This window comes from Belonocnema kinseyi, chromosome 3 (genome assembly GCF_010883055.1).
Source record: "Belonocnema kinseyi isolate 2016_QV_RU_SX_M_011 chromosome 3, B_treatae_v1, whole genome shotgun sequence".
Lineage (NCBI taxonomy): Eukaryota > Metazoa > Arthropoda > Insecta > Hymenoptera > Cynipidae > Belonocnema > Belonocnema kinseyi.
Genome location: NC_046659.1, coordinates 123,489,437 through 123,505,126, shown reverse-complemented (window position 1 = coordinate 123,505,126; position 15,690 = coordinate 123,489,437). Strand labels below are relative to the sequence as shown.

General features: G+C 29.1%; 1 protein-coding gene across 1 annotated transcript in view; it reads right to left on the bottom strand.

Moving 5' to 3' along the window:
• LOC117170265 (ALK tyrosine kinase receptor) overlaps positions 1-15,690 on the bottom strand; it is a 77,110-nt gene that overhangs the window by 46,111 nt on the left and 15,309 nt on the right. Inside the window, exon 2 of the mRNA XM_033356918.1 lies at positions 6,050-6,649. Coding sequence (XP_033212809.1) covers positions 6,050-6,386 — 337 coding nt within the window. The 5' untranslated portion in view covers positions 6,387-6,649. The remainder of the gene's footprint in view (positions 1-6,049; positions 6,650-15,690) is intronic.

The window sequence follows — 15,690 nt, the reverse complement described above, 5'->3', positions numbered from 1 at the left end:
AGCTCGAAGTTTCTACTATGAAACTTAGATTTTCCCCTGAGGAGGTATAAAATTTAGAAGCATGTTTTCAAGTGAGTCCCTTAAAAGAGTTTTAGAGGAAGGTAGAAAAGAAAATTTAGAAATTAAACGATTTGATTCGGTTTTGGAATGAATTATCCAGCAGGTGCTTTTGAGCGTTTAGTAGTTTAGTGAAGAGCAAAGAAGTTAGTCTTTAGTTTTATTTGAAAAATAAATGCAACTAAATGGATCCATTTAGTAGTAGAGTTTAACAGGATCTCTTTATAATTCTCGAAAAGTTTAAGTTTATAGTTCTCTTTGCTTTCAAAAACAATGGATTTAACTCGAAGGAAGACCTTAAACTGAAGTTTGAAAAAAAAATAAAACAGTTCCATTTACATATACGCGAAATAATAGTAAAGAACTTTATAAATTAGAAGATTAGAAAATTGGAAAAAAAAGGAAATCGAAATAGTAATTAAAATACTAGCCACCCTGGTGGACAAAAAAATTTACAAGAAAGTACATGATTTCCACGAAAGTAGAAATATTAGGAAACTGTACTTAAAATTATATTGAAAATACTGGTAGTTGATTGTAAAAATGTGCACATTTAAATAAAAGAACTTAAAATTTTAAAAGTGATACTTTTAGAATCCGCATCAATGTTTAGACTTGTACTTTACTGTTACTTTTTCTAGGGCACATAATATATCAGTTTCTACAAGAAACTACATTTCTTTAAATATTTTACTTTTACCAAGAATTTTTTCTAATATAATAAATCACAGATCCAGCATCTATTTCAGTTATGCAATTTTTTTTAAAATAAAATTTTATCTAGATATCTACATTTATCAAGCGCAATTTCAAATCCGAGATGTTAATTATTTTGCACAAAAAAATTATGTTAATTAATTCACTATTGCATTAATAATATAAGCGATGAGTTTGATTAAATTATAATTATATTAATTTCTAGAAATGCAACTAACTTCAAAACCATATCAGATCAAGAGTGATTACTTTAAAAAAATATGATTTCGAGATCAAGTTTTCAGGATTTTTAAAGATCTTTAAAAGTTTTAATAAAATAAAAAAGTTTTCTTATGGTAGCTAGGAAAAATTGAAATGATATGTCATTTTGAATAGGATATTTAAACAGATTCAAAAAGTTTAGGAAAAAGATTTTCAGACGCTTTTTTTATTTTGCAGGATTTATGAAAAATTGTAGAGGAAATTCGAGTTTCAAGATAATAAAAACATTTTAATTAGATTCGTGGAAAAATTCTTAGATTTTTTTTTCAAACAAATTTTTAATGGAATATTTAAAAATGTTTTAAAATTAATTTTCATGTATAAACTAATGTTTTTAGCTTAAAATTGCTTAAAATGATATCATTTTTTTAAATTTATATGTTTTTTCATTCATTTTTCAATTTATAGCACTGAAAATGATAGTGTGGATTTCTATTTTTTGAAACCATTGAACTGTACAATGTACAAAAGTTAAAAAAATTTAATTTTGCCGTTTAACGGCTTTCAGTGACACAATTTTCAAATAAAAAGTATGGAAAGTTTTTTTTTTAATTTTAAAGCCTTAATTTTAAAAGTTGTCAATTCACAAGTATTCCATTTTGAGGGTTTTAATTTGCAGTTAAGTTTTTATAACTTTATCCTCAGTTGAAAAATGTTTATCTTTAAGAGGTTGATTCTTTTAATTGAATTCCCATGTTCAATTCATTTTGAATTGCTCAATTTTTATTTGCAGCCAAAAAGTTGTTCTTTTTCGAGCTAGGATGGGAAATATTAAGAACATTGCTATCCATACATTTGAGAAAAATTAATTGCAATATTCTTGTTATTTTTTAAAAATTCTTTTGCGAAATTAAAACTATAACAAAATACTAGATTCTTGTAATAATTGGTTTCAGATTTTTGTATAAACATTTTCACTAGGGTATTCTGCAATTACATAAAATTTCCTATATTTTTGATTTATATTTATAATTTCTCAAATCTAGTTTGAATTTTTTTATTTATCATTACGTTTCTTGCAAGGAAATATTTGTGATAAATATTCTATGGAGATAACGATAAGAAAGTACATATCCGATTGTCTGTTAAAGACTTTGCATATCTAATTCATCAAACTTTGGGTTAAACTGTGTAAACCAGGCATGAAAAAAGCACTTACAAATAGAATTGACGAAGTTTTTTTTTTGTTTGTTGGATACATTTTTCCACTAGAGCATTCTGCAATTACATAAAATTTCCTATATTTTATTATTTATAATTTTTAAAACCTAGTTTGAATTTTTTATTTTTGCATTTATTATTGCGTTTCTCGCAAGGAAATATTTGGGATGAGTATCCCATTAGAAGTAAGAGAATACATATCCGACCATCTGTGAATCACTTTGCATAGTTAATCAATGCAACTTTGGGTTAAACTGTGTAAACAAGGCATGAAACAAAGCACTTACAAATTGAATTGACGAAGGGTTGATTATGAAACAATGAACTTAGTACACCATTGCTCCCTTCAACGAGTTTCACAAAAAGTTCCAAAAATATACATATTTGTTAAAAAGTTTATTGGTACAAAATACCGAATTAAAAAGAAAATGTTTAAAAACAATCTATTATTAAAATAAACTAAAAAAAATACAAAATGTCCTCTCAAAAGGGGGCTTGCAATAATAGCAATATGACCGAAACTTAAAGTTTGGGGCGTAAATATTGAACATTACATTTTTATGAAAAAGACATTTTCATATTTTGAGGCCCGCGCTTTTATTTTAGGTTAAATTATTATTTCAAGCTCACCCCTTTCAGAAAAAATTATTTTGTTTCATTTTAGTATATTTTAATAGAAGCTTGTTTCATTTTTTTCAAGTTAATTGCGAACATCCCCTCTCCCATTTTTCGAGGTGCAGAAAAATTTTTATTTTTGGACAAAGAAGATCCACGTTTTTGAATTTAAAATTAGCTTTCGGGAGATCATTATAATTTGTTGGGTAGTCTCAAACAAATAATTTCTGCAAAATGACTGAAATAAAAAATTGCTGAAACCATTTTTATTTGTTTAATTTTCTTCTTACGAACTCATTAAGAGGATAACTTATTTGACATCTAATCCAACAATTAGTTAATGGTAAGAAGACTAATATTTTCTTCAAGAATTTACCATTTGTTTAAACAATTAAATATTATTAAATGTAACTTTTTCGTAAAAATAGGTAGAAAATTGTATTTTTTCCTAATTTGGTTCACTTCGTTGCTTATTATTAATTGTTTAAATAATTTTTTAAAAAATCTGTGAAATGTAACTTTTCTGCATATAATGTAGCTTGTCATTGTTAAATGCAACATTTTTTGTCGAAACCATTATCCAATTGTTTGATAAATTTATGAAAGATCAATTTTACATTTTGAATCAATTTGGTTAAGTGTGTCGCATATCGTTAAATAATTAATATTTGTTTGAATTATTTGTTTACATTTATCAAGAAAAATTGCAAACAAAAAATGATTTGTGTGATTTGAAGCAAAATATTAAAGAAATAATTTTAGAACGACAAAATTGAATGTAATTTTTACAGAATGAAATCTTGCTAAAAACTTCAAGTTTTCATGATCAATGTAAAAAAATTATTCAAGAAATATCGTTCATTCAAAGAATTTTGTAACATTAAAATATTCAATAATAAGCGACATACTTAATTAAATTTAGAAGAAAATCATATTTTTTATCAAATTTATTTAAAAATTTACAAGTAATATTCAATAAATTGTTTAAACAATTGTATAATAGTTTTAACAATAAATATTTTTATTAAAAATGACAAATTAAAGCATTAATTCCAAAAAAGTTAAATTTTAAACATTTATTTCAGACAATGATTGTTTAAATAAAAATGTATACAAATACCAATTTGCTACAGGTCGAAGTTAACGTAATTAAAATTAAACTAGAGTTTTATACCTCTTTTGAAGAATAAGTTACAATTGAATAATAATTGATTGTTTAAAAAATTGGTAAATGCTTAAAACAAAGATCAGTCTTCTCATGAATGACTAATTTTCCGATGAACGTAAAACGGACATTGCTTAAACTAAATCTTTTTGTAGATGTCAATGAAACAGGTAATCCTGGTGATTATGCCGAACAATGCAAAAAAATAAAACCTGTTCAAAATTTGATACTGCAGAATATTCTAAGTGACATGTCTATTGCACAGTTTGAATTTTAGTCTGAATATATTGCTGTGCACTTGTCACTAATTGTGTACTTTTTATTTTCTTCAACTAATGCCTATTTCTTTTTAATTAATTTTGGATGAATTATCATCTTAGTTATTTTGATTTTTCAATTATAAAATTAGGAAAGGGAAAAAATTAACTTTGCAGGTAACTTAAAGTAACTTTATCAGGTAACGGTAACTAGTTAACCGAAAGGGAATGTTTCTTAAAAATAGAAAGAGGAAGAATTCTTTCAAATTTGTCTTCAGGAAACGTACTAAATGTTTCATAAGTTCGTAAATGTTACGCCCATCTCACCTTAAATTAGCAATCTAGTTTGAGCCCCCCACACCACTACATGGTTTCTCCTTTCTCAACAGAAATGCTGCCGCCGAGCCTGGTCAACAGGAGTATTTTGTACCTAATTTGGTCATTAAAATGCGTAACGTAAATTTTTTTTCATTTAGCACTTGATAATTTACAAATATAATATTCGAAATTTGAAAAATATAGCGATTCCAACGATATATTATTTAAGTTAAAAGGTTAAAAAATTAAAGAATAAGTTTTCAAGTTTATCGAAAATTTTCAGTTCAGTCCAATTTTTCTATATTCACAAATGACAATTCGATTTCTAAACTACATAATTGAATACTAGGAACTTGTATTAAATAAAATGTACATAATTTTTGCACGCTCAGTTCGGATTCGTTCAATTTTTTAAACTAAAGAACATTTAATTAACAAATGTAACTAAAGTGCAGGTACTGGTAACTGCGAGTGATGTTCCTGCATTTGTAAATTAAATTTTTTTATGTGAATCCTTTACATTCTTCTTTCTATGTGTTAAATTGTATTTTTAATTAACTTTCATACAAAAATTCATTTCATACATGATAGTATCCCAGGCAGAAAGGTTATAAATAGTGGGAAATGTTACGTATAATTTTCATTTGTTTTATTCATTTTTTGTGTAAAACAAAAAACACAATTTTTAAGGAAAATTGTTAAAAGGATAATTTGGAGCTGTGTGATTGGCTAAGCAATAAACATAATTTATTATGTTTGTTAATGACTTTCTAGATTAGATTAGGAATGAGACTATTCACACTTTTGCACAGCGAGTGCAAAATTATTTAAGAATGATTTTTAAAAACGCCATTGTTTAAGAAATAAACTAAACTTATGATGTTAGTTAATAAGTTTTCAAATGTGACCGAATTTTAGCATCCGGAAGTTCCCCCAGTTAAGTAAAATATACTCAGACTCCAAAGAAACGAGAAGTTCGGAAATCAAGAACTCCTAATATACTACCGTGAAAGGGGCTCCCACTCCTGCGACATTTAGATCTCGGGTGTAATCTGTGAGAGAGCACACAGGCCTACTAATTGCACGCGCTCATCCAATTCAAGGCAGCGCTCACTCCCACGCGCCGAACTCCCGAATAGGCCAGTGATAGAGGGAAAAAATTCCGCTTGCTTCTTTGGAGTCGGAACGCTTGTATCTGTGGAGCAGTCGTGTCTTTGGAGCTCGTATCATTAGAGTTCGAGTGTATTGCACCAATAAACTTGAACATTTATTCTCTAATTTTCAACTTCTCAAGTTAAATTACGAAGTGACAAATTTGCAAAATTTTATATTCCACATGTAAGTCCTAATTAAGTACGCAGAATTCCCGCTAGCCAAGCTCGGTGACAGCAGTTTGGTTGAGTAAAGGACAGCCCCATAGTGGGGAACCTTACGCAGGTATCTGGGATCCCATTGCAATCGCTCCCGTAGTTCGTGGACGGCCCCTAACTCAACTTACCATTTCTGTCATTGCTAGCGTCAGTCGTGGGTCCTAATTGAGTGGGGACAGGTGGTTTAGTGAGTTTGAAACCATCAGTTTCATTCCAGGCCCAATCACAAGGTTCCTCGAAATCACAATGCCCCAGAAAGGGCGGCGATTGTGCGGCATTGAGGACCATTCTCTGCAAGTCCTTGATACCTCGAGGCACCCTCGAACTCCATTGCTCCTGATCGCAGTAAACGCTGACGATGCAGTAAAAAGTCAAAACTACTTTCGATAAAAAAACACTGCCCCTGCGACCTGGGAGGTAGCACGAACTCAAAATTGTAATCACCGCCGACCCCACTTTAATCATTACTCCAATTATTCTATTTATTCAGATCATGGCAACACCCTCAGAATTTACAAGCCAACTAAGCAAATATCCTTCTAAAGTTGATGGCTGACTCCTGTTGTCATCGCGAACACATTTTCATTAAACATCTGAGCCCTTTCAATCTGCTGCTATGGTTCTATGAAATTGCCCAGTGATTGACTTTGCCCCTAAATTGATTTAACATCGTATATTGACGTCCTTGTCAGGTAATGCTTGATGGCCTTGTTGTTCTTCATGCATATCTAAAACATAGATAATTATATTCTAATTAAATTTCCAGTCATGATTAAAAAATTGATTTATACTTTACATGCTAGAGGGCCGTTCAAAAAACTACGTCACACTACCAGGGAGGTTCGGGGAGAGGGGGACAGGTTTTGTGATGAATAAAAGTAACAATGTTTTTAAATGTTCAAAAAAATCAAAATAGGAGATTTTCTCGAATTCCCGCTTGGGAAATGCTATTTTGGAACCCAGGCGGGAAACAGTAAAACTGATCGATTTCAAGATCAGAATATGTAATGTCATTTAATTTCATGTCATGCTATGTTATGTTATGTTACGTTAGTGATGTTCGTTGAAAATGATTAGTATATTTTTGTAATGTATTAGATTTGGAAGATCCTTAACCATTTTTCTACAGCTTTAAGTTATTTTGGCGTATTTTTAAACAAAAATCATTAAAATTTATAGGCAATAATTTTTATTTGAAATAATTAAAAAAATTAAAATATTTATTCAAACACCAGATTTCAAAGAAGTTTAATAAATTTAGAAACAATTAGGTTACGCAGTTGTTTCACATTGGAAGGTGGTATTTTCAAACAAAAATTATTCTAATTATAATAAAATTTAGAATCTTTTAGCAATTTTTGAATATGTCAGTGTTTAAAGTTGGAAATTGGTATTTTTAATTAAAAAATGTATATATTTCAAAATTTTTAAAGAAGATTCATATTGGTATTTTTATTTATAAAAAACATACGGTTTTTGTAAGATTACCGTTCAATCATCGAAATTCACCGTTTTTGCACAATTTTTGGTTAAGTTGCTGTTTTTTACTGAAAATCTCTTATTTAACAAAAAGAAATCATTTTACTTCAAAAATGAAATTTACAATTTTGAACAACTAAAAAATGATTTAATAAGACTGAATTCAAGGTATCAATTTTTATAAATAATGAAAAATATTATTCTTGATTATATTTAATATTATCTTCGACAATATATACTACGGAGTTCAAAAATTTTGGTTTTATTGTTAATTTTGTATTTTAATTTAAAACTTGTTTGTGACAAAGAAAATAATCGCGCGCGTGTTTGTTTTCCTAGTTGAATTAAAATTTTAATTAAAATCCATAAAAATAATTCGAATACAATGAAAATAAATACGAGTTCCCTAAAGGTATTCGATTTGAACATGTCAGTGTGACAGCAGTTTAATACTATCGACATGCATCGTGTAGCTTTATAAGGAAATTTATTCTATAATAGCCTGTGGATGAGCGACGAGTCGATTTGCTGTGGAGCCGGTAGGAAGCCGCGTGACTGGCGGAAATAGTATAACTGTTTCTCCGATATTTCTTAATTTCCGGTCTGTTAGACATTGCAGTGAGAATCATTAAATGAGATGGATTGTAAAATTACGCTCAGATTTGTTGTGAGTGATACAAGCGTTAACATTTTCAACAAAATAGTTGAATTTTTAACTAACTAGTTGAATTTACAAACGTACAAAGATAAATTTATAACAAAATAATCAAATTTTAAATAAAAAAGATTAAAATTAAACCGAAAATCAAACAGTTGAATTTTCAATAAAAAACGAAAATTTTTTTACAATACGTTGGAATATTCAACCAAAAAAGTTAAATTTTAAAATATGAAAGAAAAATTTTCAACCAAATATGTAGTTGAATTTTCAAGAAATAAAAGAATATTAATTTTAGACCACATAGTTGCATTTAGATCCAAACATTTAAACTTTCAAGCAAAACAGAGAAATTTTCATTAAAATAGTTGAATTTTTAACGAAATAGTTGAATTTTCAACCTGCTATGATAAATTTTAAACCAAATAGTCGAATTTAAAAAAAATTAACTTTAACCAAACAACAAATCATTGAAATGCCAAGCAAATAGGGGAATTTTTTTAAATACCTTATAAGTTTCAATCAGAAAAATTAAATTTTGAACCAAGAAGGAGGATTTTTTCAACCATACAGTTGAAAGATGAATTTTCAGTGAAGCCGTTTTCTACCAAAGAAGATCAATTTATAAGCAAGTGGTACGAATTTTATAAAAGAAAAATATTCCACGAAATAGTTGAATTTACGAAAGAAGATGACTTTTTTGAACAGTCATTGCATTTTCAACTCACAACAATTCATTTTCAACAAATTAGCTCGATTTAATTTAAAAAACTATTTACCAAAGAAAAAGTTGCATTTGCAACAAAACAGTCGAACTTCCAAGCGAAAGGGACCAATTTTCAATCAATCAGTTGATATTTTAACCAACATTTTCAAACTACAAATATGATTTTAAAACCCATTAGTCGAATTCTTAAACAAATAATATTGAAATTGTACCAAAAATAGTTGAATTTTGAACGAAATAGTTTAATTTTCAAGCCAAGAAGACAATTTCTTTAGAAGACAGTTAAATTTTTAATGCAAAAAGAATGCATTTTTAATTAAATAATTAAATCTTTAACAAAATATTTAAAAAATAATCGAATTTTACCAAAATGATGAATTCTCTACAAAACAACTGAATTTCCTGCAAAAATAATATAATTTTTTTGCCCAAACAAAAGAATTTTTAACAAAATAGCTGAATTTTAAAATCAAAAAGGTTAATTTTCTAGATAATAGTAGAATTTTAACCTTAAAATAGGAATTTTGAACAAAAAATATTATTTTTAATTAAAAATAAAATAGATAACTTTGCACTTTAAAAAATTAATTAAAAGGAAAAGAATTTTCCAAAATATAGTTCAATTTTCAGCCACAGACATGGTCCTTTAAATAATAAGATGATATTTTAACAAAGAAATTTAATCTGTAACCACGCAGTTGCATTTTTAATCCAGAAGATCAATTTTCTTCCAAAAATGACGACTTTACAACACACACACAAATTTTGAAACATAAAAAAGCAATTTTCAACTATAAATAGAATAGTTAAATTTTTCGTAAAAAAATTAATCAAATGAATCCGTAACGAAGTTTCGCTCGCAAGATAGAGCGCGCCTATGACGCACGATTGTTGGTTCTCGCGCTTCGCACTCGATGATGTATTTACCGCGCGCTACGCACTCGGACTTTGTCTTTTTCTCACATTCGTGCATTCGCATATTCGCGCTCAGTCTTTGTATTTCTCCCACATTCGTGCACAGACCTTTCAAAATTAAAGATCAACGAATCGACAATTGTAATTTTACGATTGTGAACTCTCTTTTGTTAAAGCTCTTCCGGCTTTAGCGAACACATTCTCATCACGTATCTCGTGCTTCGCACTCAGTTTGGCCCCAGATGTCAAATTTTCTACATTATGGTCAACACTTTTATATCAAATACAATACATTTTCTATGTACCTCTGCCTAGGATTGGGTATTTAGATTTTGAAAAACAAAGTACAAATTCTATTTATCATGATGACTTTAATATTTTGTTTTAAATTTTATTATTATCTGTGCTGAAACATGTACCAATTTATTAAATTTATATAATTGTAATTCATAACATGCATGGAAATTGAAACATTCTTATTCGTATTGCCTTGTTTTTGTAATTTCCTTTATATTTTTAATCTTGTTTTTCACGATTAAAAAAAACTACGCTTCCTATAAAAAAATATTAATCAAAAATTTGTAACCCTTTTTTGGTTGAATAAATTTTGTCTCACCTATTCTCGTTGCTTTTATCGTTGGACTCAAATATAATTTCTTTATTTTCCATGTTGTTTTTAAAAATAAAACAAGAATTACTTATCCTTTAAAAAAGTATTGCCTGCAGAATTTTCTATTCTTTTTTAGGTTCACAATTTTTGTAAATACATGTCTTTTCGTATCTTGCTTTGTTTCTCACGAAATGGAGTTATTGCTATTTCATTTTTGTTTGCGATAAAAATGTTAATTTTCGAATTTTTAAATCAAAATTCAAAAAGTTGCTTAGACGGCCTTGTAGGGCCTTGAAAAAGTAACGTTTCTTTATCTTGACTTTTTCCCATATCACGCTTGTTTGACTTCAAATGTTCATTTTCATTTGGTTTTTTGGAGGTCGAAAATGCTGTAACTTCGCTAATTTTTATTTTGTCAAAAAAAAATAATAGGGATAAATTGTTTGTATTTTGATCTACTATAAATAGCTGTCAAAAAATTTTTCAAATATTAAAAAAAGTGGTCTCAAAAATTTTTTAAATCCTCTAACTTTTTAAAATTTCTTCAAAAAAAGCTGAATAAGGAACTCGTCCTTTCTTTTTATATCCTTATAAAGTGTGGCAAAGGGGAATCCAATCGAATAATTCCTTAAAATATTACTGTATTTACAACTACAACAACGACGATGGACATACGACGATGGACATACACCGACGTAAAAACTATTTTTTCTGACTTAGCGGGTCTCAACAAGTCGACATTTGATGGAATCCGCGAAAGTCATTTTTCACATAAAACCAATACCTTCTTATTAGAATGAGAATGTAAAAATATAATCATAGACTTTTTAATTAAAAACAATTCACTTTCAATTGAAAATAGTTGGATTTTTTATTGGTTCTATTAATTCAGTTCGCATTCAGACGAATAAATAAGAAAAAGAGGAAGTTTATTGAAAATAGGTAAAAAAATAAGAAATCTCGAAAAGAGGAGGAAAAAAGGTACCAAGAAAAAGAGTGTGAAGTCTTATTTAGATCCTTTACTTGTAAAGTAATTTTACTAATTTTAATTTTTTCAAACATGCAAAAAAATCCCAGGTTCGAATTGACCGTCGGCCCACGGTGGGTCCAACTTTGTGCGCCACTGGTTAGACCAACCGGCTAAATAATAACGGTCAACCGCCTTTAGCTTCTCTAGGTCGGTCCGACATTTTGTCCCAAATATGGGTCATCTATTAAGATGTCGGCCCAACCCTTGACAACAATTAATTTGAAAATACAATTGATACAATTAAAAAATTTAAACAATTAATTAGTTAATGAGATTTAATTTTTAACAGCAATAATTTTTTAAAAACTTATTTTTGAATTGATTATTATATAATCTTCATTTTTTATCATTATAAAATACATAATTCGCACAAAAGGTTACTTGCACATATAATCACATGCTTAAATGCTTTGAAAAATTGCACTTGCCGATGATTCGAGCCCTACCTAAACTACCTAAATTAGTGTATTTTACGACGTACTCTAACCACTTCGCTATCGAAGCACTTAAAGTTTGGGAAAAAAACTCTGCCGAATAATTTTACGCTCCAGGTGCTCCTTAACATACAAATTGTTGAAATCGCCTAGGTTTTATACAGTAACATGAGTTAAAGATGTTCCAATATTATATAATTAACAAAAATTATATAATGAAATAATTTGTTGAAAGAATGTCTTGTACGATTTTCCATAATTTGAAGTTTTTAAGTTATATTGAAAGAAATTTTGATAAAAGCAACATGATGATGAAGAAATTTCTTCTTGACATTATTATTATTGAAATTGCAAATAAATTAAAAAAAAAACAAATACATTAATCAGGAATTTTGCCTCATAAAATCTACTACAGTTTATCAGATTGTCGTCCAAAGTTGGCCCCGCCGGTGAACCTTGCCACAGCATTGGTACGTTTATGGCACCTTGAAAACACTTTAGTCGGTCCAACTCTGGTTACCGCATATCGGTGACCAAAGCAGGACCAACTTTAGGCCGATAGTCAAGCTCTAGCATCCGACCGAATTTCGCACCTGTGATTGTTTATTATATTTATAATTTTACTATGCGATGTCACATTCAGCGTTAGCCCCTCTTCCTCTCTCCTACGTCACAAGTCGTCAAATAATGTGAGGGGTGTTTTATCTACGCAATATTTTATTGCAAAAAGAGCAATTATTTTTAATGTCTGTTTATCATGACTGCGTCTATGTTTAGAAGAATCATTAAGGACCTCACTTTTATCCGAATTTTTCGTAGCAAAAGACCCCCTTTTCTTATTTGTCTCCACCTACGCGTGCACTTACCTTTATGGAATTCGATAAATTGAAACGAGTTGGGTTCAACGGCGCGAAAAAAAATCAGAACCCTCATGGTTTCGGCGTGAAGCGGACACCCAAATGGCAAAGAAAGAACGAAAACCTATTTAAAAAATTAGTTAGAAGAGAATTTTTTTTCGGAAGGGGTACAAAATCAACTCTGTTTTGTAATGTAAACAATTAAAATTACATTTTTCATAAATACTTTAATTTTTAGAATTTTTGTTATAAATTATATTTTTTGCGGATTTTAGTCCCTAATTTTCCCCTGTTTTTGGAAAAAATTCTTAACAACTGTGGAAGTAGAAGATTTTTTCCTGATACTTAAAACTTTTCAGTGACAAAATGAACTAGAAAAAAATTGCCGAAACCTGGGAATCAAAATTATAAATACAGCGAATTTCAAAATTGTTAATTTGAGTATTTTAATCAATTATCTTTTTATCTTGCGGCTTAAACATTTTTTTAAGGACGTGTGGATTGTTTAAGCATATAAATGCACTAGAAAAAAATATCAAGATTCATGAATTGAAATTAAAAGTTTAGGATAATTTTTTTGGTATTTGATAGAACTATTTTCTTCTCTTGGGATTGTATCATTTTTTCTAGCCTATGTAGAATTTTCAGGCATAGAAATATACCAGAAAATTCTAAAATAATTCTATTATATCAAATTCCAAATTTGGAAAATTTTCACTAATTTTAATTTCGACGCCTTAATCTTATCGATTTTTTACATTCTCGTCATTTATGATTGAGAAAGTATTAGAATTGTCGAAAATTTGACATCGCACTTTTTCAACGGATCTCCACGTTTCGAGACCCCCTGACTCCGAAAATCAGGTTTTCACGGTGGCGTCTGTCTGTCCGTCCGTCCGTCCCTCCGTAAACACGATAACTTTCGAAAAAATAAACGAATCAAATTCATCTTTGGCACACTTTTTTTAGGTCCTAAAAAAAGGTCGAGTTCGTGAACCAGCCATTTTTGATAAAAATCCAAAAAGTGAGCGCATTTTGAAAATTTTTGATACAACTTTTTTATGAATTTGAAAATTCTATGTACGGATATTTATAGTATTAAAAAGAATAAACAATTTATCCTTATGACTTTTTTCGATAAAAAGAAAATTCTCAGAGTTATAGCGTTTTCAAAATTTTTTAATTCAACCGAAAATCAAAATTTGAAGCCGAAAAACGCACGATATGAAAAAAAGTCAAAAGAAGAAAAACATTTCTTTTTGTAAGCCCTACAAGATTATTATAACCAATTTTTGGATTTTCTCCAAAAATCGAAAATTCAAATTTTGATTGCACAAAAAAGAATGGGAAATTAAATAACTTTCGAAAAAATGAACAAATCAAATTCATCTTCGGCACACTTTTTTTAGGTCCTAAAAGAAAGTTCGAGTTCGTGAACCAGCCATTTTTGATAAAAGTTCAAAAAGTGAGCGAATTTTGAAAATTTTTGATACAACTTGTTTCTGAATTTGAAAATTCTATGTGCGGATATTTATAGTATGAAAAAGAACAAACAATTTATCCTTTTGACTTTTTTCGATAAAATGAAAATTCTCAGAGTTATAGCGTTTTCAAAATTTTTTAATTCAACCGAAAATTCAATTTTTGATTGCACCAAAAATAATAGGACGCGTACTTTTTATTTTAATCGTGAAAAATAACGTTGAAAAAAATAAAATAAAAATGTGTGGAAAAACGACGAAAGTTATGAGAAAAAAAATCCAACAAAAACCTGTTTACAAATGTCTGTCGGAAATCGAGCGCGCAGCGCGAGTGTCACGATGAGAATGTGTACCTCAAAGCCTACAGAGCTTTGAGAAACTTAGTCTTTGACTGTAACTAATTAAGTAGACAATTCAGAATATGAAGACGCATATAAATACTGCCATCTAAAAGAGATCTTTTTGATAAAGTTTTTCTCAAGCATTCCAAATGCAAAGAATAAATATCCGAGCGCGAAGCGCGAGGTAACCTATTATCGAGCGCGAAGCGCGAGATTCAACCGTGACGCGCCCTAGGCGCGCTCAAACTAGCCAGCGAAGGCATACTTTCTATGCTGAAAAAGTTTACAAATACTCAGAAAAATGTGTAAAGTGCAAATTATATGTATAACGTCATTGAATACTAAAAGCAAAATATTAGAAATTCGCTGCATTTCCAGTTTTTATTCTTAGATCTCCAGATGTGTGAAAAAATATAAACTTAAATAATTTTTAAATCTCTACAAACAAGAAATATTCTGAAAAATTTTCTGGCGCGGATAACCAAACTGCATACCTATGGATTCCAATTTAATTATAATCTTCTGGATCCCAATACTTTTATGCGTTTTAATAATTTCTAATTCCAGAATTTTTTATTTTCGACCCGCCCTATATTTGTAATAAGCATGTGAATACTATGAGGATACTCTGTAGAGTATCCTTTCCGTTCACTCGGTTCTTAGTATACACTAAGGAAAATGGTTATTATTCACCCACAGACGATAAAAAAACAAAAAAAATATACAACAGAAATCGAAAATAGAAAGGTTTTTTTATACAATAATTTGAAATTTAATTTAGTTTCAAATTAAAATCGTTTAAACTTTAGATGAATTTGAAAGTAAGACTATTGAAAATTAGGAGAGCTGGAAAGAATTGAAACAATTTCAAGTCTTAAAAACTCGCGCAATCTTGTTTAGTTATTGAATATTTATTAATTTCACCCCCACACAAATTATTTCCTTTAGTGAGAAAATAACACCTAATTTTTGTCACAATTAAAAAATTTTGTATTTAGTGGTCACTCAAGGACAATTTTATTCAAATTGCTTTTTTCTGAATAAATCGACTCTATTATTGTTTCTGATTTCGTCATGCCACTTATGGATTGTAATTTTCATAGAAAAATATTAAAGTTTAATTTTTTCACATTTATAAATGAGACCCTACTTAGAAGAGACATAAGAAGTCACAGAAACACGAGAGCCTGCATGAAAAAATGCATGGACATAAAAGAAGCTAGAGAAGTATGCCAGG